Source organism: Mytilus galloprovincialis, chromosome 12 (assembly GCF_965363235.1).
Source record: "Mytilus galloprovincialis chromosome 12, xbMytGall1.hap1.1, whole genome shotgun sequence".
In the NCBI taxonomy this organism is placed as follows: Eukaryota; Metazoa; Mollusca; class Bivalvia; order Mytilida; family Mytilidae; genus Mytilus; species Mytilus galloprovincialis.
The window spans coordinates 57,379,762-57,406,071 of NC_134849.1; the positions used below are offsets into that span (position 1 = coordinate 57,379,762).

The window sequence follows — 26,310 nt, forward strand, 5'->3', positions numbered from 1 at the left end:
ACTATATTGAATTCATGTGCCCATTGCCATTTATAAGCAATACAAGGAATGTATCAGGGTCAACTATTCTTCTGTCAGACTGTTCAGGCATTTTGCAAATTGTTTATATGACATTTGGTTTTAAATGAAAGCCTTTTCTGTATGTTTACTTCTTAAAGCATACTAAAATGATTGCTACATTTTACTTATATTAAGGACATTGATCCATAATTTTGAAAACATTTGGGTGATTGCTGTTCCCCAAGAAAATAAATGCCCCCCCTTTTTTTTCAAGCCCCCCATTTTTGAAAGTCTAAATCCTCTATATAGCTTCTGTAGTTAATGGTGATCTGATGATTGATTTCCCTATGTGATAAAAAAAAACTATGTCTTCGTGAAATATTCCAACTAGATATTCAATAGTAAACTATCATGATAAATCCACAATGAAAATATTGTATAAACCCTGAGGGTGCCCTGAGGAGCAGACGACAGATATTTACCATGTTTACTTACAGGATTAATTCGTACATATACATTGAAAATTTGTTGTTGTTATCATGTTAAATGCAATAACATGTAAATTTGTATGTGGTGTATTTAATTTTTGGTGAATTTAGAAGTTCAATGCAAATTTTGAAACTGGCAAATGCCAATACATAAGGGAAGTAACTCTTGCAAGTCTGTAGTTGTTTTTAATGAATTTAACTGTAAAAATGTAATTTAAAAGCAGAAAAAATTGCAGTTTTTGCTTCTGTTCAATTTTTTGTTTGGAGTCTAATGGTTAAAATTTAGTTGTAAAATTTTAATTTTTAAATCAGCCAAATAATTGATAACAATATATGAGGCTCTTTATGGGATTAACAGAATAAGAGAATAAAGGGTAAAACATATTAAAGAATTATGAAAACATAGACAAAACAAAATAATAGAGCAAGATGGGGTGTTTAAAAATGTGGAATCTAGAATAACAGCAAAAAAAAGGATAGAAAAAATGGCAGTAAAATTAAAGAATACCTACCCCCCCTCTCCTGACTCAAATTTTAGCAAATCTTTTTTTTAATAAAGAAAAGCTTTATTTATCACCTTGCCAAATATCAACCTGAACACCAGAGCGAAATATTAATATTTTGATTCAGGACTACATCTTTTAATGGAGATACATGTACTTGTGATGAAAGTTATGATGGTTAAATTATGTTATTGTCAAGTTGATGAATTTGACAAAATTTCTGAATTGATTTGTAATTTTGTTGACCTAAATTAAATAGATGATCATTGTTAAAGTTGCTTGTTGAGTAAAATAAAGGGCCAACTAATTAATTTGGTGTTTCATTTACTGATGCAAATGATTTTATATTTTATATAAGTATAAACAGTGTTCTCCTCAGAAATTTCTTAGGGAGCAACCTTTTACCTTCAAGGGGGATTATGGGTTTTCTTTTTGGCCCAAAGGATAAATAATTATATTTAGTTTTTTCAACACTTTCAATAAAAAAAGCTTTCCAAATTGTAACACTATATGTTGTCGGAAAAATCTGGATTCAGAATAATTTTTTGTCATCATCTAGACCGCAATATTATTTTCATCAAATTAGTGATCAGAATTTTTGTTTGGAATAAAAAATCATAACCCCTCCCTTGAAGTTAGAGTTCTTTTACTTATATCATCCTGTTAAACAAGAAATTATGGAATACCATCTTGTTTCTAGAAATTGTAGCATCACATCCCCATTTGTCACAACTCTGCCGATTCCATACCCGTCATACAAGAAGAGAAGCAGATTAACCCGAAGATTGTTGATTGCATCACATCTATTACACTTATTTAAAAGAACAAATATTTCTGAGATAGCACTACAATCAGGGACTTTCTATGTTAGTATAGAAAGTCTCTGCTACAATCTAGCAATATAACATCTAAATACCATAATGGAGATCACTGCCTTAAGTAAATTTAAGTGAAGAGGTGTAAAAGTTGAGTAAAAAGAAAAATCACCAAAATACTGAACTCTGAGGGAAATTCAAAAGGGAAAGTCCCTAATCAAATGGCAAAATCAAAAGCCTAAACACATAAAACGAATAGACAACAACTGTCATATTACTGACTTGGAACAGGCTTTTTCTAAAGTAGAAGAGAAAATTATTTAAAAGGCAATATATGGAGTATAAAACAATTAACCAGCTATATAACATATGACATAAATGCCCCGTATTTAGGTTTGTAGAGGAAAACTATAACAACATATGGTCTTGTAAAGTAATAGACATGGTCTGCACAAAATGTTAAGCCATGCATCTTCTTGAGTATTAAGGAGGTAGACCTAGGTTAAGGGAAATAACTCTTAAAATCATCAGTACGTTTGTGTCAACCATTTTCAAAAATATATTCTAAGCTTCTAGGTTATATAGATTATTTTCAATCTGTTACAGGTAAATGCTTAAAATACATTGATGAACTTGACTTTTACAAACGCTTAACTGATTTAAAGAGTTATCTCTATGAACCAAGGTCTACCCCCTTAAAAACTAAAAAGAAATACTTCATTTGACTTACTGAAAAATCGGAAATTATTAGAATGTTTTATTATCGCAAAACATGTGACAGAGTTGTAATCGCAATAATTTAAACACTTATTAAATTTTTCTCAGTAAATTGCAAAAAATGGCAAAACTGCAATGATAAATGTGCACCATAATTTATGTATTTAACAGTACTTGCATCAAAGTTTTAGCTTAATTCAGCAATGAAATTCCACCAAAAGATAAATACCTCACCTCACCAAAACACCAAAAATGTACTGGATTAGAAATAAAGATTAGTGAAAAACTGCCTTAAAAAGAGAAGAAGACTTACCAACAAAAAAAATGTTCTTGACATCAATTGGGGTACGTCGTCCGCCCATCTAGCATCATAAACTTAAACAATAAAATCTTCTCTGAAACAACTGGACCAAATGTTGCCAACTTAAATCGGATTTTCCTGAGGGAACCTGCTAGATAGAAGGATACCCTGATATAACGTCACCAGTGGCGGATCCAGGAATTTTCATAAGTAGGGGCCACTGGCTGCCTAAGAGGGGCCCGATTTCGTCACCCTTCAGTGATTCATTATATAAGCAACCAAATTGTTTTCTCAAAAGCCCCTCCCGCCTAAATCCGCCTCTGGTCACAGTCTTTAACAAACCAAATGACTATTGTTTGAATCGAGACTAATCTATTATAATAGTTCCAGGTTTGAATAAACTGCCATGTTTATCATAAATACAATGTGCTAATACTACTATTATAGATATCAACACTGAATAATATTGAACCATTATTCTTAAACAATAGTTCCATAATAATCTCAAATCTTCTACGATCAAACACGAAGGGTTCTTTCTTTTGGTATTTTTTTTACCCTACAGGGAGTAATTGCCTGCATGGTGTAAGATCTGGATGTTCTGATATTTTTTTTCTTATTGAGAAGAAAACATGCAAAATTATAGAAAAACACATATCTAAATGTAAACATTTATTAAACAGTAATTGATGGTTCATCACTAAACGTCTGTTTTATGTCCTGTTAAACAAGAGAGATTTCGGAAGAAATTATAAATCCTAAAACCAACTGTGTCCTTATTTTCTTCTTCGTTTTCACCATTTTTGTCACAGTCTTGTTCATCCTTCTTTTCAATATCAAAAACTTTCAAGTTTTCCATCATGATCTTTTCTTTTTTCTTCATCTCTGTAAATATATATGAAAATATCATGTTGATTTGATTGATTAACATATTTAGTATATCATACCCCGGGGTGGGGGTTACTGACCATCCTTTCGGGTATAACTGTGCCGACAGCACTTGCAAAATCATTAGATATCAAAACAAAAAAGGGCAATCAATATACAGCCTTTGAAAATAGATAAGTGTCGATAAAATACAGTGTTGGATCCACTCCTACAATATATCATGCTCTCGTTGGCATGAAGTCTCCAATGGTGAGGTTATAAAGAAGCAGATAATAAGACAGATCTGTCATCAACACAAAAAATGCAAGGAAAAACAAAGAAAAAATGACAAGTTAATACCTTTTTCTAATTTCTGTTTCTCTTTCCTCTCAATCTTTGTCATCTGTTTTTTCCACTTTAGTTCCTTTTCTCGCTGTATTTTTAAATCCTTAGTATATCTTTTCATTATTTCGTCTATTGCTGTGTAATTTTTATTTATCATCTTTTCTTTTCTGGCATTTTTCTGTCTCGTTTTCACAACACTGACTATCGTATCCCGTTCAGAACTCTGGACAGGATTCTACAAATAAAATTTAGGTATTTCGTATGTCAAATGAATAAAGTTTAAAGCTTATTATAAACAAATATTACTGCTAAAAAGAAATGAATATGGAGCAAATATTTACGAGCTTCGGGGAAACAGTTTCACAACAATGAATTATTACAAGCGAGAAACAGCTCACGAGTATGTATAACGCCATTAGATAAAATAGAAGGAAAAGACACCAACCATTTGTCAAATGAAACAGACAAAACAATATTATTATAAAACAGACAACATCAAGAAAAAACAGGAGGAAGACAAAACGGATAACAGCAAGACAAAACAGACAACAGCAAGACAAAAAAGACAACACCAAGGAAAACAGACAAGACAAAACAGACAACAGCAAGACAAAACAGACAACACCAAGGAAAACAGACAACTATAAGACAAAACAGACAACAGCAAGACAAAACGGACAACACCAAGGAAAACAGACAACACCAAGGAAAATAAACAATAATAAGACTAAACGGACAACACCAAATAAAACAGACAACAGCAAGACAAAACGGACAACAGCAAGACAAAACAGACAACACCAACATAAAACAGACAACACGAAGACAAAACGGACAAAAGCAAGACAAAACAAACAACAATAAGACAAAACAGACAACAGCAAGACAAACAGACAACACCAAAATAAAACGGACAACAGCAAGACAAAACAGACAACAGCAAGACAAAACGGACAAAAGCAAGACAAAACAAATGCAAGCAACAATAAGACAAAACAGACAACAGCAAGACAAACAGACAACACCAAAATAAAACGGACAACAGCAAGACAAAACAGACAACACCAAGACAAAACGGACAACACCAAGGGAAAAAAACAACAATAAGACAAAACAGACAACACCAAAATAAAAAAGACAACAGCAAGACGAAACGGACAACAGCCAGACAAAACAGACAACACCAAGACAAAACGGAAGACAAACAGACAACACCAAAATAAAACGGACAACAACAAGACAAACCAGACAACAGCAAGACAAAACGGACAAAAGCAAGACAAAACAAACAACAATAAGACAAAACAGACAACAGCAAGACAAACAGACAACACCAAAATAAAACGGACAACAGCAAGACAAAACAGACAACAGCAAGACAAAACGGACAAAAGCAAGACAAAACAAATGCAAGCAACAATAAGACAAAACAGACAACAGCAAGACAAACAGACAACACCAAAATAAAACGGACAACAGCAAGACAAAACAGACAACACCAAGACAAAACGGACAACACCAAACTAAAAAACAACAATAAGACAAAACAGACAACACCAAAATAAAAAAGACAACAGCAAGACAAAACGGACAACAGCCAGACAAAACAGACAACACCAAGACAAAACGGAAGACAAACAGACAACACCAAAATAAAACGGACAACAACAAGACAAACCAGACAACAGCAAGACAAAACGGACAAAAGCAAGACAAAACAAACAATAATAAGACAAAACAGACAACAACAAGACAAACAGAAAACACCAAAATAAAACAGACAACAGGAAGACAAATCAGACAACACCAAGGAAAACAAAAACAATAAGACAAAACAGACAACACCAAAATAAAACAGACAACAGCAAGACAAATCAGAAAACACGGAAATGAAACGGACAACAGCAAGACAAAACAGACAACACCAAGACAAAACGGACAACACCAAGGAAAAAACAACAACAATAAGACAAAACAGACAACACCAAAATAAAACAGACAACAGCAAGACAAATCAGACAACACCAAGGAAAACAAACAACAATAAGACAAAACAGACAACACCGAAATAAAACAGACAACAGCAAGACAAAACAATAAGACAATAAGACAAAACAGACAACACCGAAATAAAAGGGACAACAGCAAGACAAAACAGACAAATCCAAAATAAAACAGACAACAGCAAGAAAAAACAGACATCACCAAGGAAAAACAGACAACAGAAGACAAAACAGACAACACCGAAATAAAACAGACAACACCAAGACAAATCAGACAACACCAAAATAAAACAGACAACAGCAAGACAAATCAGACAACACCGAAATAAAACAGACAACAGCAAGACAAAACAGACAACACCGAAATAAAACAGACAACAACAAGACAAAACAGACAACACCAAAATAAAACGGACAACAGCAAGACAAAACAGACAACTTCAAGACAAAAACAGACAACAATGAAAAACAAAATCAGTCGACAAAATAGAACATAGACATCTTAAGATTAATTAATACGAATTACTGAAAATGTGACACAATCGCGGAAGTCGGTGGCAATCTGCATTTGACCCTTTCATGATTACTGTGAAATAATGCACAATATGTAAGTTTTTCTCATTGTGCTGTATGTCATATCACCTTTGATTTGTCGGAAATATTTTGCATGCTTTCAGTTATCAAAGTTTAGTGTCAATGCTTGTATGAGGGTCTTGAGAGGATCTATAGAATCGTGAATAAAGGATAGAGAAAAATAGGCTTAAAGATTAGAATAGAGGAAAATAGTGTGAAAATAGGTTAAAGAATAGAGAATAGTAGTGTGAAAATAGGTTAAAGAATAGAGAATAATAGTGTGAAAATAGGTTAAAGAATAGAGAATAGTAGTGTGAAAATAGGTTAAAGAATAGAGAATAGTAGTGTGAAAATAGGTTAAAGAATAGAGAATAGTAGTGTGAAAATAGGTTAAAGAATAGAGAATAATAGTGTGAAAATAGGTTAAAGAATAGAGAATAATGGTGTGAAAATAGGTTAAAGAATAGAGAATAATAGTGTGAAAATAGGTAAAAGAATAGAGAATAATAGTGTGAAAATAGGTTAAAGAATAGAGAAAAATGGTGTGAAAATAGGTTAAAGAATAGAGAATAGTAGTGTGAAAATAGGTTAAAGAATAGAGAATAGTAGTGTGAAAATAGGTTAAAGAATAGAGAATAGTAGTGTGAAAATAGGTTAAAGAATAGAGAATAATAGTGTGAAAATAGGTTAAAGAATAGAGAATAGTAGTGTGAAAATAGGTTAAAGAATAGAGAATAATAGTGTGAAAATAGGTTAAAGAATAGAGAATAGTAGTGTGAAAATAGGTTAAAGAATAGAGAATAGTAGTGTGAAAATAGGTTAAAGAATAGAGAATAGTAGTGTGAAAATAGGTTAAAGAATAGAGAATAATAGTGTGAAAATAGGTTAAAGAATAGAGAATAATGGTGTGAAAATAGGTTAAAGAATAGAGAATAATAGTGTGAAAATAGGTAAAAGAATAGAGAATAATAGTGTGAAAATAGGTTAAAGAATAGAGAAAAATGGTGTGAAAATAGGTTAAAGAATAGAGAATAGTAGTGTGAAAATAGGTTAAAGAATAGAGAAAAATGGTGTGAAAATAGGTTAAAGAATAGAGAATAATGGTGTGAAAATAGGTTAAAGAATAGAGAATAGTAGTGTGAAAATAGGTTAAAGAATAGAGAATAATAGTGTGAAAATAGGTTAAAGAATAGAGAATAGTAGTGTGAAAATAGGTTAAAGAATAGAGAATAGTAGTGTGAAAATAGGTTAAAGAATAGAGAATAATAGTGTGAAAATAGGTTAAAGAATAGAGAATAGTAGTGTGAAAATAGGTTAAAGAATAGAGAATAGTAGTGTGAAAATAGGTTAAAGAATAGAGAATAATAGTGTGAAAATAGGTTAAAGAATAGAGAATAGTAGTGTGAAAATAGGTTAAAGAATAGAGAATAGTAGTGTGAAAATAGGTTAAAGAATAGAGAATAGTAGTGTGAAAATAGGTTAAAGAATAGAGAATAATAGTGTGAAAATAGGTTAAAGAATAGAGAATAGTAGTGTGAAAATAGGTTAAAGAATAGAGAATAATAGTGTGAAAATAGGTTAAAGAATAGAGAATAGTAGTGTGAAAATAGGTTAAAGAATAGAGAATAGTAGTGTGAAAATAGGTTAAAGAATAGAGAATAGTAGTGTGAAAATAGGTTAAAGAATAGAGAATAATAGTGTGAAAATAGGTTAAAGAATAGAGAATAATGGTGTGAAAATAGGTTAAAGAATAGAGAATAATAGTGTGAAAATAGGTAAAAGAATAGAGAATAATAGTGTGAAAATAGGTTAAAGAATAGAGAAAAATGGTGTGAAAATAGGTTAAAGAATAGAGAATAGTAGTGTGAAAATAGGTTAAAGAATAGAGAAAAATGGTGTGAAAATAGGTTAAAGAATAGAGAATAATGGTGTGAAAATAGGTTAAAGAATAGAGAATAGTAGTGTGAAAATAGGTTAAAGAATAGAGAATAATAGTGTGAAAATAGGTTAAAGAATAGAGAATAGTAGTGTGAAAATAGGTTAAAGAATAGAGAATAGTAGTGTGAAAATAGGTTAAAGAATAGAGAATAATAGTGTGAAAATAGGTTAAAGAATAGAGAATAGTAGTGTGAAAATAGGTTAAAGAATAGAGAATAGTAGTGTGAAAATAGGTTAAAGAATAGAGAATAATAGTGTGAAAATAGGTTAAAGAATAGAGAATAATGGTGTGAAAATAGGTTAAAGAATAGAGAATAATAGTGTGAAAATAGGTAAAAGAATAGAGAATAATAGTGTGAAAATAGGTTAAAGAATAGAGAAAAATGGTGTGAAAATAGGTTAAAGAATAGAGAATAGTAGTGTGAAAATAGGTTAAAGAATAGAGAAAAATGGTGTGAAAATAGGTTAAAGAATAGAGAATAATGGTGTGAAAATAGGTTAAAGAATAGAGAATAGTAGTGTGAAAATAGGTTAAAGAATAGAGAATAATAGTGTGAAAATAGGTTAAAGAATAGAGAATAGTAGTGTGAAAATAGGTTAAAGAATAGAGAATAGTAGTGTGAAAATAGGTTAAAGAATAGAGAATAATAGTGTGAAAATAGGTTAAAGAATAGAGAATAATGGTGTGAAAATAGGTTAAAGAATAGAGAATAATAGTGTGAAAATAGGTAAAAGAATAGAGAATAATAGTGTGAAAATAGGTTAAAGAATAGAGAAAAATGGTGTGAAAATAGGTTAAAGAATAGAGAATAGTAGTGTGAAAATAGGTTAAAGAATAGAGAAAAATGGTGTGAAAATAGGTTAAAGAATAGAGAATAATGGTGTGAAAATAGGTTAAAGAATAGAGAATAAAAGTGTGAAAATAGGTTAAAGAATAGAGAAAAATGGTGTGAAAATAGGTTAAAGAATGGAGAATAATGGTCAAAATAAATAGAAAATAGGAGAAAAAGGGTTGAAAAAAAATAAAGAGTAAAGAAATGAAGGACACCCCTCTTAACCCTCTTGTGTATTTTACCTTATATCCGACAGCTTCATTAAGTGAATTTTCTGCCTTTTTTTGCTCAAATGTCTTTTTAACTACTGGTCCTCCTGAAAAATTAAAAAAAGGACTTGAACGTAACGTATATAATTTATTGTAAATCGCTTATTTAATAATACAATTATCGATTGACCGATTTCTATTATTGTTTTAATATCCATTGATTGAATAATTGTTTGTTGCCTAATGTCCAGTGGCAAATGTTTCATACGTGACATCCAGCTTGAAGACTTTTCGCACTTTTATGATAAGGAAGGCTGAGTTTTTATATAATGATCTAATTTGACTGAAATATTTTCTATCTGTGGCTGCTACAAAGCAATGAATCACGTGGCCGCTTAGACATCAATTTGTCAATCACATAAAAACAACATAAACAAACCAAATGTATATTCTGGTTATGATTAAAAATAAGAAGATGAAGTATGATTGCCGATGAGACAACCTTCCACCCGAAACCAAATGACGTAAAAGTTGATATTTATAAAGCTACCATACGGCCTTCAACAATGAGAAAACCCATACCGCTTAGTAACCCTTAAAAGACTTTGAAATTACAAATGTAAAACAATTTACACGAGAATGTTATAATTCATTTTTGTCGTATACATACCAAGTTTCCTTTTTAAAGCTTTATTTTTATATTCGTCATGGGTGATCGCGATTATTGTTTCACTTAGAATTGCATCACAATACTCAGAATGGGTCTGCTGGTCGTTCTCTTCTTCTCTTGGCGTGTTCTCTTCTTCTCTTGGTGCGTTCTCTTCTACTCTTGGTGCGTTCTCTTCTTCAATTGGCGCGTTACCTTCTTCTCTTGGCTCGTTCTCTTCTTCTTTTGGCGCCTTCTCTTCTTCTCCTGGCGCGTTCTCTTCTTCTCTTGGTGCGTTCTCTTTTTCTCTTGGTGCGTTCTGTTCTTCTCTTGTTGCGTTCTGTTCTTTTCTTGGTTCATTCTGTTCTTCTCTTGGCATGTTCTCTTCTTTCCTTGGCACGTTCTCTTCTTCTCTTGGCGTGATCTCTTCTTTTCTTGGTGCGTTCACTTCTTCTCTTGGTGCGTTCTCTTCTTCTCTTGGCGCCTTCTCTTCTTCACTTGGTGCATTCTCTTCTTCTCTTGGCGCGTTCTCTTTTTCTTTTGGTGCGTTCTCTTCTTCTCTTGGTGCGTTCTCTGGGAGCGTTCTCTTCTTCTCTTGGCGCATTCTCTTCTTTTTTTCTTTGCGTGTTCTCTTCTTCTTCTCTTGGCACGTTCTCTTCTTCTCTTGATGCGTTCTCTTTCTTTCTCTTGGGGCGTTCTCTTCTTCTTTTGGTGGCATCTCCATATTTAGTCTATTAAAAAAACAACATTTTGAGGTAAAAAAAATCTCCGTGACTTATAGATCAATAATAATTGATAATATAAATGTTACATACATTTTCTTAGTTAAGTCCTTTTTTGAAAAATAACTAAATTTTAGGCAATTTCTAAAATGCCGAAAATTGCCTGAAATTTCTTATGAAATTCGACAAATTACTTGTTCAGTTTCAGTTCAAATATGAAATATATGTATGAAATATGGATGATAAAAATATTTTGTAAATCAAAGAAATATTGAGTAAAATAAAAATTATGCATTAGAAAAATGTGGATTGCATGTAAATTTGAAGTTCTATTATCATTTAATTTCTATAGGACAACTACAATTCCATACGTATAGAAATATACTATATATATCGCCGAATGAAAAACAAGATAAATGATACTATCATATTTACCAGAGTTATATTCCATTTATATTGAAAAATATATCAACAACTAAAGTTAACTTACCACAAGAAATTTCCGTTTACTTCAATTTTTATAAAGCTGCATAGAATCAACGTGTGTTGATGAAAACGTATTTTGCTGAGCTGTATCGGCTCGACGTTAACGTTGTCTACGGAGATATGTATGACGTCGATGCCATTGTTACTACTCGGTCAGTCTCGCTACGCAGTATAATAAATTCTTCGCCCAACCAGAAAGGCCGAGTAGTTCCAATTGGGCGTCGATGATGTTGGTCTTCGGCGCAGTCGGGAATTCCATGGATTATTAATGTTTAACCCGTTCATTTTTCCTTTTTTTTACTGGATTTTCATTAGTTTTAATAGCTGGTGTATTTTTCATGTATTTTCTTCTCAAATATGTTTATTAATCATATTTCATCATTGCCGGAGCATAAACACAAGGATATGACTTTGTTACCTTCTTTGTCGTGGTGTTTGCCAAAACGTATATATATATATATGTAACAATAAGGAGATGTGATATAACTGTCAATGATACAACTATCCACCAAAGTTCAAATGAAGTGGATGTAAGCAATAAAAGACAACCGTACAACCTTCAACAATGAGATGATTCATCATTTGACAAGGAATAACAATATGTCTATTTGTATTCGGTATACTTCAACATATATAGCAGATAGAGCATGTTTTCAGTAAGCGTATTTTCAGGTAATGCCAGGTTTCAGAGGAAATTCCTTCGCCTAACGGCTCGGGAAATTTTTCCTTCTCTCTATTGGATTTTTTTTAAACAGTTACCACTGCTGAGCATGATACATGTTGTGAGTATTTATCTCGGGAATAGGAAGTTAGTCACATATTTCACTTTATGGTTTTTGTTTTCATGAAATTGTGCTGTAAGGGATTCCTCAACGACTCTCCGGTTAACAGCTGACATGTTACTAAAATGTCGGTTTTTAGAGTTACAAGTATGTATAATTGCTTTAAGAATAAGGAAATAAACTCATCATAGATACCAGGACTAAATTTTATATATACGCCAGACGCGCGTTTCGAAAACTGACATTAACTGACATTAAAAAATAAAGAATACAGAAATGGAGAATCCCCTACTGACCCTCATCACGTGTTCCAGACTGAAAAAAAATCGAAAGCGGACTTCTGTTTTCCCGATGCTAAAATTGATTGTGTTTGATTGTTGTTTGTTAGTTTGACTTTGACGCTAGCTTTTATCAAATCAAATACCAATATTTTATGGAAGTAAGAGATCTAGTGGTTGTAGGTACCAATGTATCATATTTGTAATGTAACTTTATATATCTCACAGTTCAGTGAAAACTAAATTAATCTTACCATCTTTTCACGCTTACTTGTAAAAAAATATGTTTTTATAAATAAATTAATACCCTTTAGCTTTAGAAACAAATATTTGAATAGACCAATTTCTTTTAATTTCAATATTTCAAAGTCAGTTTTAACATATTATAAAATCATTATATATATCGCTAAATCGTTATTATTATTCAAAGAAATTGATAATTACTAAACAAACTGTTGACATAGATATAACTCTCGCCTGTAGTAATTTTGATTGCTGTTTGAAATGAAATTGGCATTACCTTAAACTGTAAACTTTGCAAAACATTTAAAGTCAATAAACCATGACTGAATGTGCAAAAAAAAAAATTATCTACATAGAAATGAGATGCACTTATGCTTACCAAACACCCCTGACCGTTGACTTACCATTTAGTGAATGGCTATTATCTATTTTGATTTTATTGAACCATAAAACTAATTTTTGACTCTTCACATTGAATAAGCTGCGAAGCGGATTATGTAAAATCTTTGTTCACACATGCGTATATAGAAGACAGTAAAAACACCAAATTTATTTATAACCGAATATTAAAATAAAGAGAAAGAAAATATATTCATTGCATTACAGTTTGAAGATTTGATACTTTCAAAATGTCGATAGTCCGACAGTCACAGAGTTCGCCTTTTCAATCTAAATTATTCCAGTGTAAACATGCTCTAGATACCGAAAAAGGGAATTACAGAGTATAATCAGAGTCGGATCTAGGATTTATTTTATAGATAGAACACAATTGCCGAAAAAAAGAATAAATAACGATTAGCAGAGCAAGACGAAAATGTTTACGGTCGAATTAATTGTAGATTGTAGATTCGGATTATATTTTTTTCTAATGCAGATCATCTATCGAATTCATTTCATTATCTACAGCTGCGAGCGGGATATATGTAGTATTTCTGTAATACAGCCAGGTCAATCTAATTAAAATATAGATCTCCGATTTCGTTATACTACGTTACTACATATAAAATATAGATCTCCAATGTCGTTATACTACGTTACTACATATAAAATATAGATCTCCAATGTCGTTATACTACGTTACTACATATAAAATATAGATCTCCAATTTCGTTATACTACGTTACTACATATAAAATATAGATCTCCAATGTCGTTATACTACGTTACTACATATAAAATATAGATCTCCAATGTCGTTATACTACGTTACTACATATAAAATATAGATCTCCAATGTCGTTATACTACGTTACTACATATAAAATATAGATCTCCAATGTCGTTATACTACGTTACTACATATAAAATATAGATCTCCAATGTCGTTATACTACGTTACTACATATGTAGTAACGTAGTATAACGAAATCGGAGATCTATATTTTAATTAGATTGACAGCCAGGGCTGCTATAGATAAAACCACTTTATTGTACATGTTCGTTCGGAACAAATCTTCACTAAGATCTTTTGTATATCAACCCAAGACCCTTATGGAGAATCAGGATGGAACCTCTTCCGAATAGAAGTAGCTGTTGTCAATTTCGCTTGTCTTCTTGTCCATTTCATTTCCTTGATACTTTATTTCTGTTGACAAAGTTTTAATGCATGTTCTTTCGCAAATTCAAATCCCAGTAAAGCTAACTCATTCATTTGACATAAAGTTTCAAACAGTGAATAGTTAATCCTTCGTTTTGGACACTCGGTGACAAGAAAACGAATCTTTTAATAACGAAAGATAGTTTAAATCAATAAATCGATCTATATTTGATTAAAATTTCCAAAGATTTAACAGTGAAAATTAAATCTTGTAAATGTTGTTTTATCTTTTTAAAAGTGTTTCAGTTAGGATATTTAAGTCTTTATTCCTAGGGTAAATCTTCTTTTTCTTGCCTTTGCCAAAAAATAATCAGAGACCGAACTTAAGTTCCTCGGAGGTCAAAAGTCAAAAAAATATTGAATACACATTCTTAATGAAACCATGTACTTTTATGTAATGCTCTTTACAGATTAATTTAATTTTTTATTTAAATTTAAATCATACTTTTCCTGCATAGTGATTTTTTGCTAGAAGGACGTTTTGGAGTTGACATGCAATGTTTACAGCAATTAAATATTATTAGAACTAATTATCAACTATCTAGTCGGTGGGGGAGCTATATTTAAAGAGATTGGAGTCGAAATTATAAATGATACGGGAATTGAATTTGAATAGTGAACAGATTTTCCAGTTAATCAATTATATAAGTTAAACTTGAAGAAATCAATTACATGGAATATTATGCTACTTAGATTTCGAGTTCAAAAGAACAAATTGGAATTGTGACGCATGTGTATCATCACTAAAACACTGACCAATTCAAAAGCACCGTATATCAAATCTTAAAGGGTTACAGATTGTGGTTGAAGCTTTAGGATATCATAGACTGGCGCCAATTTGTGGTACTTTAATTTTATTCTTCTGTACAGAACACAGCTTTATGTTAAGCTATCCGGCAGTTCTAGCTCCCATCCGCATACTACTCTACTCTACGATGAAAGAAAAGAAATAACTCCGTAACGGAATCGATCAATATACGGGTTTGAATTCCATAAGCTACGTTTTTCTTTCAAGAAGTTATCAACGGAATAACAACGGATGTGCACGAATTTTCAATATTTTGGATATCCAAATACGATTTATAAAATTTTTGGATATGAATTTGTTATAGATTCAGTGTTGGAAACTATCGTATTTGATGAATATTTCCATGGAAACAAAGCAATTTTCTATTTATTATGCCATCTTCAACTGTTTGAAGTTAAATCTTTTTCTTTGATCTGGGCTTTGAGGATCAACTTGATTTTTACTGAAACAAATCCTATTTAATGCCAAATTGATTTTTGTATGTATCAAAACAGTATGATAGGCATTGATCGAAACAGAGAAAGCTCATATGTGTTTATACTTTCGTTAGTGAAAACGGATATAAAGTGAAAAGTGATATAAAGTGAAAAGGGATATAAAGTGAAAACATTCTGAGATAAAAGATTGCATACAATTCAGTTGTCTCTGATAATTGAAATGATACAAATAAAACCAAACAAAACAAATTACAGAAGAGAAAGAGTATAAAAAAATCATACAAGTAAGGATACGTAGCCTCAGAGTGGTATAAAGGAATATTTTTATCTCGGGTGGAAAGTAGCTGCATGTGGATCGATCATACTCTGACCAGTTCGTTTATAGTTAAGCCATTCGTTTGATGATCTACATATGACTACCGTTTATAGAAACTAGGCAATTTAAACAACATATAACAGTCCCTTGGATATCAGAATTTGACTATTTTGAGAGTTTGTTCATTTCATAATTTTTGAAACTTTTCTGCTGTAAACATACGTATATCGATATACCAACTTGTCTGCAGTAAATATACGTATATCGATATACAAATTTTTATGCAGTGAATATACGCATATCGATATACAAACTTGTGTACAGTAAAAATACGTTTATCGATAAACAAACTTGTCTACAGTAAATATACGTATATCGATATACAAACTTGTCTGCAATAAATATAGGTATATCGTTATAAAATCAGTATGTCCGGTCCATGGAAAGCACTGAAAAATGTCAAGAAAGCGGTGTCGAAGAAGCCAGTGGCGAAGAAAAAAGCTGTTGTAAGTAGATGTCTTTTAGTTATTCAGTCACGTGATCTTTATTTATCACAGATGTCTTGGATGGGGAGGGGGAGGGGTTAATATATCATGTTTAACCCCGCCGCATTTTAGCGCCTGTTCCAATTCAGGATCCTCTGGACTGTGATATAGTCTGGTATATATATTTTTTGCTCATTTATTTTAAATAATTCGCAAAACTATAGTTCATATCTTTGTTTAGGGGCCAGCTGAAGCCCGCCTCCGGATTGTGGATTTTCTCGCTGTTTTGAAGACCCATTAATGGCCTTGGGTTTCTTTCTATTTTTTTTTTATTTTTAGTTTTCAATCAAGTATACTTAACAGATGATAAAGGTATTCTAGTTTGAAGGTTTGCGCGAATCGATTAGAGATTTGATGATCGCAAATTGAGTTTCGTTGGCGACATATTACAGTATATCCAAAAGTTCATATCTTGCGCGCATAATTTCAGATCACCAATTGAAACTTTTAAACAAAACTACTCTAACTTGTAAATGATCGGTGCTTATTGGAGAACCAGCAGATACACATGACCTAGTCTTTGATTTGATTCGATCGAAAACCATCGAGTTGCATGGTATCATCACTATTTTGTCGTTAGTTCTGCTGCTGCATGTTGGTTTTCGGAGCTTTATAAAATTTACTTGAATGGGCAATCAATTGATGTTCTGAATTTTTGGCGTTATTTAATCAAAATGAACGTTGCAAAAGGTGTTGCTATACGCAATAGTCTCCTTTAAAATTAAATATGCTTTGAAACAAATATGTATTAGTTAAGAAGACACTGTTCGGAATGTTATCCTGTGGTAGCACCCATCTAATATAGGAAATATATATTACTTTCTTGTATGTTGAATAAGCAGTTCTTTACCTTTAAATTTTCGGATTCATTTTGAAAATTTATTATCCAAAAATGAAATTAATTTATAAAAATATGCGATAACGAATTTGATCCTTTGACTCGAATTACATCCGTATATAACTGTTATTTATCACGACCTTAATCCGCGATTTCGAATTATAATTTGCGATGACGAATTGTGCAGTTTATGATAGCGATACGATTTTAATCCGCGACTGGACTTTCTGGGATTCGTGTTCTCCAATTTTAGGATTGTATCTTTTTAGATTCTAGATGAGTTTTCGTATTTAAGTGATATCATAAACTCTTGAGCGTAATTATTCAAGTTTCTTTCGTTCTTATTTTTGACTGTTATTAAAAAATAAGTTAATAAACAGGATTAATCCAGTATTTAATTCTGATAATTAAATTTATATTTAACCCTAAAAAAGGTTTAACAAGATTATCGTTAAAATTGAATTAAGAAAGTACATTTTGTTTTGGTTACAAATTAGACAGATACATAAAAGTTCATATTCACAATGACTTAAACAACTCCTAATCCATCTCAATTCCGGCTTTCCGAACTTTTCCGAAATCCATCGTTAATTGTCGGAGTTTATGAGCTTGGACGTTGTATCAAGTTGACTTTGACCATAATGCTATTTACGCGGTGTGTCTGAGAGAGAAATTCAAATAGATGATTTTTTTTAATATATGGAATTTTGTATTTTTATCTTAATATTTCGAATATATGCATTTAACCATAGATATTATCGGCAAAAAAGGGGGTCTTTGTTATTGTATTCCTCAATTTTTAGACCATTTAAATTCTGAGGTTGTCCATTATTCTCTATTCATTTCAATTAAGTCTCTAATCTTTCTTTTTTTTTGGCAGAATTTTCTGTATTCTTTATTTTTGAAAATTCTTTTGTTTTTTGACACAGTTTCTCTATTTCTTGTTTTTGGCACAGTTTTCGTTATTTTTTTCTAAAGCACTATTTTCTTTATTCTATTGTTATGTACAATTTTCTCTATTTTTTTTTTCTGATACAGTTTTCGGCAGTCTGTTTTTTTCACAGTTTTCTCTATTCTTGGTTTTGGAAATCATCCACTCTATACATTTCAGAACCAGTCTAAATTTAACAGGAGTAGAACGACTAATTGCAGCGGATTTCGTTGAGTGTGAAGCCAAAGGTAATATCTTTGGTTAGCTTGCTTGTTAGCTGAACCGTAAAGTCATTGTTAGGTCAGAAGTAGGCTAGTCCAACAGACTGATAGATTGGTTATCTTGCTGGACTAGTCTTCTCTTAAAGGAGGGTAGTTTACCTGACCTAACAATGACTTCACGGTTCAGTTTACAAGCAAGCTAACCAAAGATATTACCTTTGGCTTCACACTCAATGAAATCGGCTGTAATTCCAATTTGAAAATATTACAAATAGAAACATCTTTATATAATTTTCGTCTTTGGACAATATCTAGGAAACCTATTCTATGTATCCATGCATTAATTACTAAAAATGTTTTGTTCTATTTCTCAAACAATATTGCGCAAGTAGCATCCGGACAAGAAGTGCGAGGTATTAGCGTCATCGAAATGTCCCCCTAATTTTTGACATATATCAAAACGATTTCTTTGAAATATTAGCGGATTATAACAATGGGTACTATATCAAATTTAAAAGATGGGACTTTTTTTCTCTGTTAACTGAAAATCTATTCCATGCGTCCATGCACAAATTTACGGAAGCGTATTAACGCCACACATTTTTTTTTTTATTTTTCTTCCTATGTTTGCGTTACAACGCAAACCTTTTGCGTTAAACGCAATCTTTGCGTTTTTAACGCAAACCTTTTGCGTTTAACGCAAACCTTTACGTTTAACGCAAACCTTTGCGTTACAACGCAAACATTTGCGTTATAACGCAAATATCTTGATTTCAATTATTCATTAAGTTTTGTATATATGTCCGTCTGTCATTCATTTCGGATGTGATTTACTAGTATATAAAAAAAGAAACATACATACAAGGCCAAATTATTATAATAAATATGCATAGGAATAATGGAATAATTGAAGTGCAATTATACATAAATTAAGACTGATTTGTGCATCAGAAAAGTATATAATTTAACAAGAAAATAGATATAGTTTAGTATATAGTCATATTAAAATTGAAAGATCAAAAATAATGTCATACAATTGTGAAACCAACCTCCAAGTCAAATAGACAAAATGATCTTTTTGCTTTAAATGAATTATTAATAAGGAAACATTTTTTTTAATCTCAGAATATGATCAAGATTCTTTGATAGAAAGTCATTGAATTTTCATTTCAATATAATGAAGTATTTTTAAGATGCTTGGGTAGCAATTTGAATAGAGAGAACATAATTTTATTAATAAAACATCTTCATTCTATACATTTATTGCCAAAGGGTAGCTTGTTTGAATCTAACCTACTTTACACAGTTCTCAAACGAGAGCTTACTTTGGAAGTATATTTATATTCGGTTATAGCTATGTTACCAGGGTTGATTTTTTTTCTTAAGTATAACCTCAATTTACTCAATTTTCTTTGTAATATATATACTAGTAGAAACATGGATATCGTTTTTGGGGACCTTTATAGTTTGTTGTTCAGTTTGAGCCAATGCTCCGTGTTGAAGACCGTAATTCGGCCTATGATGGTTTACTTTTACGAATAGTGACTTAGATGGAGAGTTTTCTTATTGGCACTCATACCACATCTTCTTATATTTTTCTGCTCATTATTATTCATTGATATGATCTAATTATTCAAGCATTTTACTTTGCAATTACTACAAAGGTGATAAATTTTAATATATACAGCCTCCTCCATTAATAACTACGGTTTCCTTTGGATCTTGAATAAGAAATAAGATAAAACAAATGTTTGCGTTTAACGCAAAGGTTTGCGTTATATCGCAAAGGTTTGCGTTACAACGCAAAAGGTTTGGTTTGCGTTTAACGCAAAGGTTTGCGGCGTTATAATTTAATTTTGGATGTAACGCGTCTTCTGATTGGCTGACGTTATTTTGTTATGAGCCCATAGACATAATTTAGTCATGTGACCGTGACGTGATCAACGTTTTTTCATGGTTTTCTACGGTTTAAAATGGAATTTAGAATTAAATTATAAGAAATGACTGTAATATTTTTTCTGTCTATTCGAAATAACATTAAAAATGTGGTGCACACTGTTAAATAACCCGCTACGCGCGTTATTTAGTGTGCACCAAATTTTTAATGTTATTTCTTCATAGACAGAAAAAATATTACAGTCATTCCTTAAATAACGCAAACATAGAAAGAAAAATAAAAAAAAAATGTGTGGCTCTAATACGCTTTCGTACAAATTAACGAAAACGTTTTGTTCTATTTCTCAAACAAAGTTGACATAAAATAGCATGCGAACTAGTAGTGCGCCACTGCGAGGCATTAGTGTCTTCGAAATGTCACCTTAATTTTTGACATATATCAAAACGATTTAAAATTCTTTGAAATAAAATCGGATTAACACTGATTTAACGAGAAACAACGTCATTTTCAATAATTAAATATTTTCTTATCTTTATGAATGGGTATAAAACTTTGTTTAAAAGGTAAATATGTAGTACATACAAATGAAATTAAAAGCTTTTATTTTCAATTCGATTTGAAACATTATGTAATTTGTTATATATTTGTTTGTAAATGGTGAGACGTAAATAAATTATTGTATTGCATTGTATTGTAATTGATCGAAATTCAGTTAACGGGGTTTATATAAAAATTATACACAATTGAATAATTAGGGGAATGTGTTTTCTATTTTATTTATTTGTTTACGTTTGCTTGATGTCCATAGAAACTTAGTAATATGATGTTTTCAAAGAAGTTTTAATTGAAAATAAACTCGTCATTAAAAGTGTAAGACGGAAAGGGAGAATTATGCAACCGAAATCGTTGTGCGCTTAGTGAATTTTTTTTTAAATTTGGGACCGGATACATGTGTAAAAAATAAAAAATCACTTCAAGGATTGGGAAAATGCGGATAATTTCGTTCTGTGATTGATTTTGATTATTACAAAATTCCACGTGTTGTTTTCGAATTCAAATGATCCTATACTAAAGATTAAACATCTAAAAAACGTAATTTTTCAAAGGAAAATGACAAAACTGCACATCTGAAGTTTTATTGGATTTATACAAGTGAAGACTTCTGAAAAGAATTACAAACATCAAGAAATTAGTGAAATGTTTTGCACACATTGAACGATCGACGTTTTTGAATTTGCGCCGCCTTCTGCAAACAATGGAACTATTTATGCTTTCCATAACTTAATATTTTATGAATACAATATTGACACAATTGTTACCGTCTCCTTTGTTTATATTTGGTTAATAAGATATTTATTAGATATTTATTACTTTACAAGATTGAAGTTTACCTTTCATTTTCGTTGTGTAAACGAAAGTGATGACGGACTTGGATCCGAACGTTAAAGTTTTATAAGCGTTTTTCGGGTAGTATAAAAGGTTACCAAGTATTCCGAGCTCAGAAGTTTCGATTAAGTGCAAACCAGAAGCTTTGTTAAATGTGCCATTGGATATAAATATTCACCAAAAGTTTACCGATTTCCTGGATTTTAACCTGTTGTATCACCAAATATGCATTGACGCTGAATTGTAGTGTTCTGCTTAAAAAAAAAGCAAACGTACCATATGTATTTCCTATCAGAGTTGCTTGAAGTTTTACTTTGAAGAGAGCAATCAAATATAAAATGGTTTTAACGGATTGTTCTGAACCTCCGCAGTCGTCTAACTATATATTGAAAAGAAGGGGAAAGGTGAGTGTCTTTTATTACAATTCTTTGATGCATTGTATTTGCTTGATGCTCTAGTGAAAACCTCTGTTTAAAATTCTTGCATCGCATCACAAACTACAACGGTTTTTATAAGCGAAAACGAATAAATATAAATCAAAATGTATCAATTTAAAAAACAAATAAGAAAGAAACGAGAATGTTTTAAAACATGTGTAAGGCACTTCTCGAAGAACATTTCCCCAAATTTACGTTTATTCAAAACAAATTTGCATACTGGCATTTAAATATTCATTCAACGCAGTTGCGGATCCAGAAAGTGTGGGAGTGGGGGTTCCGGGGGTTGTTACCCCCTTTATGTGACGATCAATGCATTTGAGTTGGGACATATGGTTGGAACTCCCCCGTTTTATGTTGGTTTCGGATGCCATTTCAAAAATGGCTTGATCCGCCCCTGCAACGGAATATAATGATATACATTTCTTCGATACAAAAGTTGATCATTATAAAGTTGTATGCCAGATCTTACAAAATATATGACATAATCAATTTCATTACTTTAATCTACTTGGCGCCTTGATTGCTTGGTTGCTCTGTCAGATTGGCATTTCGTAAAACAAAAAACTTGCTATGCGGTAAGAATTTTGTCGTTGTTGGAAGGCCGTACCGATCTGTGAGGACTCATAGTCATTGGAAATCATTTTAACAGATCTTATTTTTATGTGGACGACTTTCATAAAAATTGAAAGTTTAAACTTATTATATAAGGTGCAAGGGTATATCTGTCATTTGATAGTCATGTATAGATATGTGAATGTCAAACAGCCCCATCTATTTATAATACATGTACATTCGGGTAAAGCGAGCGCAATTATTTCAAAGCATTTTCGATCGGATATCAGTGGTGTTCATATAAGTTACGATGTTTGTCGGCTTGTGACCAGCAGCGTGTTTTGTTTCCGACTCGTTAAATTGATAAATACACACAAATGAGCTCTAGTGGCCGATTACGAAATTCTCATAAAGGGACTGGGGAAAAAAAAGGGGGGGTGTTTACTGACTGCCGTAGAGGGAACCCGCTCCAGTCATGCTTCAGTGATTCCATAAATAATCAACCAAATTGTTCTAGTACCTTGACATCCAGCCTTGTGATTGTTTTTTAGGGAGCTACCATTTGATTTTTATGGGGGGGGGGGGGGGGGTGTAGGATGAAATTTGAAAAAAAAATAGGCAGGACAGGAGTTTTGAGTAAAAAAAAAGGCAGGATGAGACACTTGCAAAAAAAAAAGACAGGATAAACTAAAAAAAAAAGGCAGGACCGAACAGAGTGAAAAATAAAAAGGCAGGACAAAATTTTTCATCCTAGCCCCCCCCCCCCCCCCCATAAAAATCAAATGGTAGCTCCCTTAAGTTGCTCATCCTACAATTTTTTTTACTCAAAACTTTTGTCCTTTTTTCAACCCCCCCCTCAATTTCAATGGAAACTAAATAAAAGATAAATTCACTTTTTTTTCTATGTTTGAACTGCAAGGTCACAGAAAGATTATGTCTCAAACAGAATATGAGTATGATTTTCACAGAGATTTTAAGGTCGAAAAGATGGCACATATTTAAATGTCCTTCAAGTAAATTTGTACTTATATATATAATTGTAGTTAGACGTTACGCAAGCAATACTTATTCAAGCGAACATGTATATGCATATCAGATTCACGTTTTGCTCATATTGACAATTTACTGGTTGAAAACACGTAGGTGAAACTCGCTCACGTGACGGTCTGTCGTCTTTTATTTTATATATTTCTTTCTGTGTCGACATATTGACCTTTGCAGTTCCCAAAACTATTTATAATCCGATCAAAATCAACGTAATTTCACGCAAACGCTAGGAAATGTATATTCATTGACGTCACAGTCATATTTACAGTGATTTAATAGTTGTTTAGCTTAAAATGGCTATTACATCACAATATACGTAATTTTAAGTTACTAGAAACCAAATGAGTAAATATTTTGAGATAAAAATACTATTGTTCTGTATTGGTATGTGACACTATAACAAACTATTCTGTCTGTCTGTCTGTTTGTCTATATGAAAAACCTTTTCCCTCAATACATGGTAATTTAAGGTGGTACATAACAGTACAGGAAGATAACTTTTATATTTTTGTCAAAGGGTAAATGTAAATATAGTGTAAAAATTTTGTGAAAATTTAATAAGCCAAATTAATTTTAGTCAAGGTGTTTGGTACCATCTGAAGTAAGAAAAAATACCACCTTGTCCAGTACAAAGTTCGAGAAGGTTAAAGACTGACCATCTTACTAGCTTAAATTTCCATTATTTCAACCTTGAAATAGATATATATGTAAAATCGATGACCAAAAGTTAAAAAGTTAAATAAAAAACTAGGCCAAATAAGTTCTATCGCACTGTGTTCTTTTATCATTTTATATAGATTTTTTCGGAAAAAATCATTCTTTGGTGAAAAAAAATATTTGATTTAAATTTATATTGTTAGGTAATTTAGATGCATGAGAATTAAGTATATATTTGTATGCACATATGGTATACTTATAATGAATTGTTAAAAGCAATTGCAAAGCTGAGAATATTGTTCCAGATGAAAAATGGTAATTGCAAATTCTCAGTTTTGTTTTAAAGTTTGAAAATGATTCCAAAAGATAAACTAAAAAATAGTGGCTTCTGACTATGCTAAGGGAGCTACCATTTGATCTTTTTTGGGGGGCTAGGATGAAATTTGAAAAAAAATAGGCAGGACAGGAGTTTTGAGTAAAAAAAAAGGCAGGATGAGACACTTGCAAAAAAAAGAGTCAGGATGACAATTTATGTATATATATATAAAATTTATTTATATATATATATATATAAAATTATATAATTGTAGTTAGACGTTACGCAAGCAATACTTATTCAAGCGAACATGTATATGCATATCAGATTCACGTTTTGCTCATATTGACAATTTACTGGTTGAAAACACGTAGGTGAAACTCGCTCACGTGACGGTCTGTCGTCTTTTATTTTATATATTTCTTTCTGTGTCGACATATTGACCTTTGCAGTTCCCAAAACTATTTATAATCCGATCAAAATCAACGTAATTTCACGCAAACGCTAGGAAATGTATATTCATTGACGTCACAGTCATATTTACAGTGATTTAATAGTTGTTTAGCTTAAAATGGCTATTACATCACAATATACGTAATTTTAAAAGTTACTAGAAACCAAATTAAATGGGTAAATATTTTGAGATAAAAATACTATTGTTCTGTATTGGTATGTGACATTATAACAAACTATTCTGTCTGTCTGTCTGTTTGTCTATATGAAAAACCTTTTCCCTCAATACATGGTAATTTAAGGTGGTACATAACAGTACAGGAAGATAACTTTTTTATTTTTGTCAAAGGGTAAACGTAGATATTGTGTAAAAATTTTGTGAAAATTTAATAAGCCAAATTAATTTTAGTCAAGGTGTTTGGTACCATCTGAAGTAAAAAAAAAATACCACCTTGTCCAGTACAAAGTTCGAAAAGGTTAAAGACTGACCATCTTACTAGCTTAAATTTCCAATATTCCAACCTTGAAATAGATATATATATATATATATGTGTAAAATCGATGACCAAAAGTTAAAAAGTTAAATGAAAAACTAGGCCAAAGAAGTTCCTATCGCACTGTGTTCTTTTATCATTTTACATAGATTTTGTAGGAGAAAATCATTCTTTGGTGAAAAAAAATATTGATTTAAATTTATCATATTGTTAGGTAATTTAGATGCATGAGAATTAAGTATATATTTGTATGCACATATGGTATACTTATAATGAATTGTTAAAAGCAATTGCAAAGCTGAGAATATTATTCCAGATGAAAAATGGTAATTGCAAATTCTCAGTTTTGTTTTAAAGTTTGAAAATGATTCCTAAAAATAAACTAAAAAATGGCGGCTCCTAAATATGCTGAGTTTAATATTGTTTTTCTCCTTGAAAGAAATACCCTCTTTGGTTATTTATTATATATTATTACATAATATACTAAAACCGCTTCATCAACTTCTGAAATAACTTACAGCCGATTTCATTGAGTGTGTAGGGAAAGGTAAAATCATTGGTTAGCTTGCTTGTAATGTTGGCTGAACCGTGAAGTCATTATTAAGTTAGATAAACTACCCTCCTTT

General features: G+C 31.5%; 2 protein-coding genes across 3 annotated transcripts in view; one reads left to right on the plus strand and one right to left on the minus strand.

Annotated features, from left to right (window-relative positions):
• Nucleotides 1–3,483: 3,483 nt before the first annotated feature.
• On the minus strand, nt 3,484–11,546 carry LOC143055589 (uncharacterized). Its single transcript, XM_076228747.1, has 5 exons — nt 11,451–11,546; nt 10,263–10,969; nt 9,626–9,699; nt 4,052–4,271; nt 3,484–3,709 (listed from the first exon to the last, which is right to left on the minus strand). The coding sequence occupies exons 2-5, from the start codon at nt 10,960–10,962 to the stop codon at nt 3,525–3,527; spliced, it is 1,179 nt and encodes a 392-aa protein (XP_076084862.1). The 5' UTR covers nt 10,963–10,969; nt 11,451–11,546; the 3' UTR covers nt 3,484–3,524.
• Nucleotides 11,547–14,971: 3,425 nt separating this feature from the next.
• Nucleotides 14,972–26,310, plus strand: part of LOC143054346 (uncharacterized) — a 34,902-nt gene continuing 23,563 nt past the window's right edge. The window contains exon 1 of one of the 2 annotated variants that reach the window (XM_076227337.1): nt 14,972–16,413. In XM_076227337.1, the coding sequence (XP_076083452.1) occupies nt 16,336–16,413 (78 nt within the window). In that variant the 5' untranslated portion in view covers nt 14,972–16,335. Of the gene's footprint in view, nt 16,414–21,396; nt 22,130–26,310 lie in introns of those variants that run through there. The other variant, XM_076227339.1, reaches the window with a different exon arrangement.

Excerpts from the sequence above, each read along its gene's own strand:
- LOC143055589 (XM_076228747.1), bottom strand. The coding sequence starts at position 10,962 with ATGGAGATGCCACCAAAAGAAGAAGAGAACGCCCCAAGAGAAAGAAAG. Across the intron at positions 4,272-9,625 it reads ATGAAGCTGTCGGATATAAG|AATCCTGTCCAGAGTTCTGA; the intron begins GTAAAATACACA and ends TTTTATTTGTAG. Across the intron at positions 3,710-4,051 it reads GAAACAGAAATTAGAAAAAG|AGATGAAGAAAAAAGAAAAG; the intron begins GTATTAACTTGT and ends ATATATTTACAG.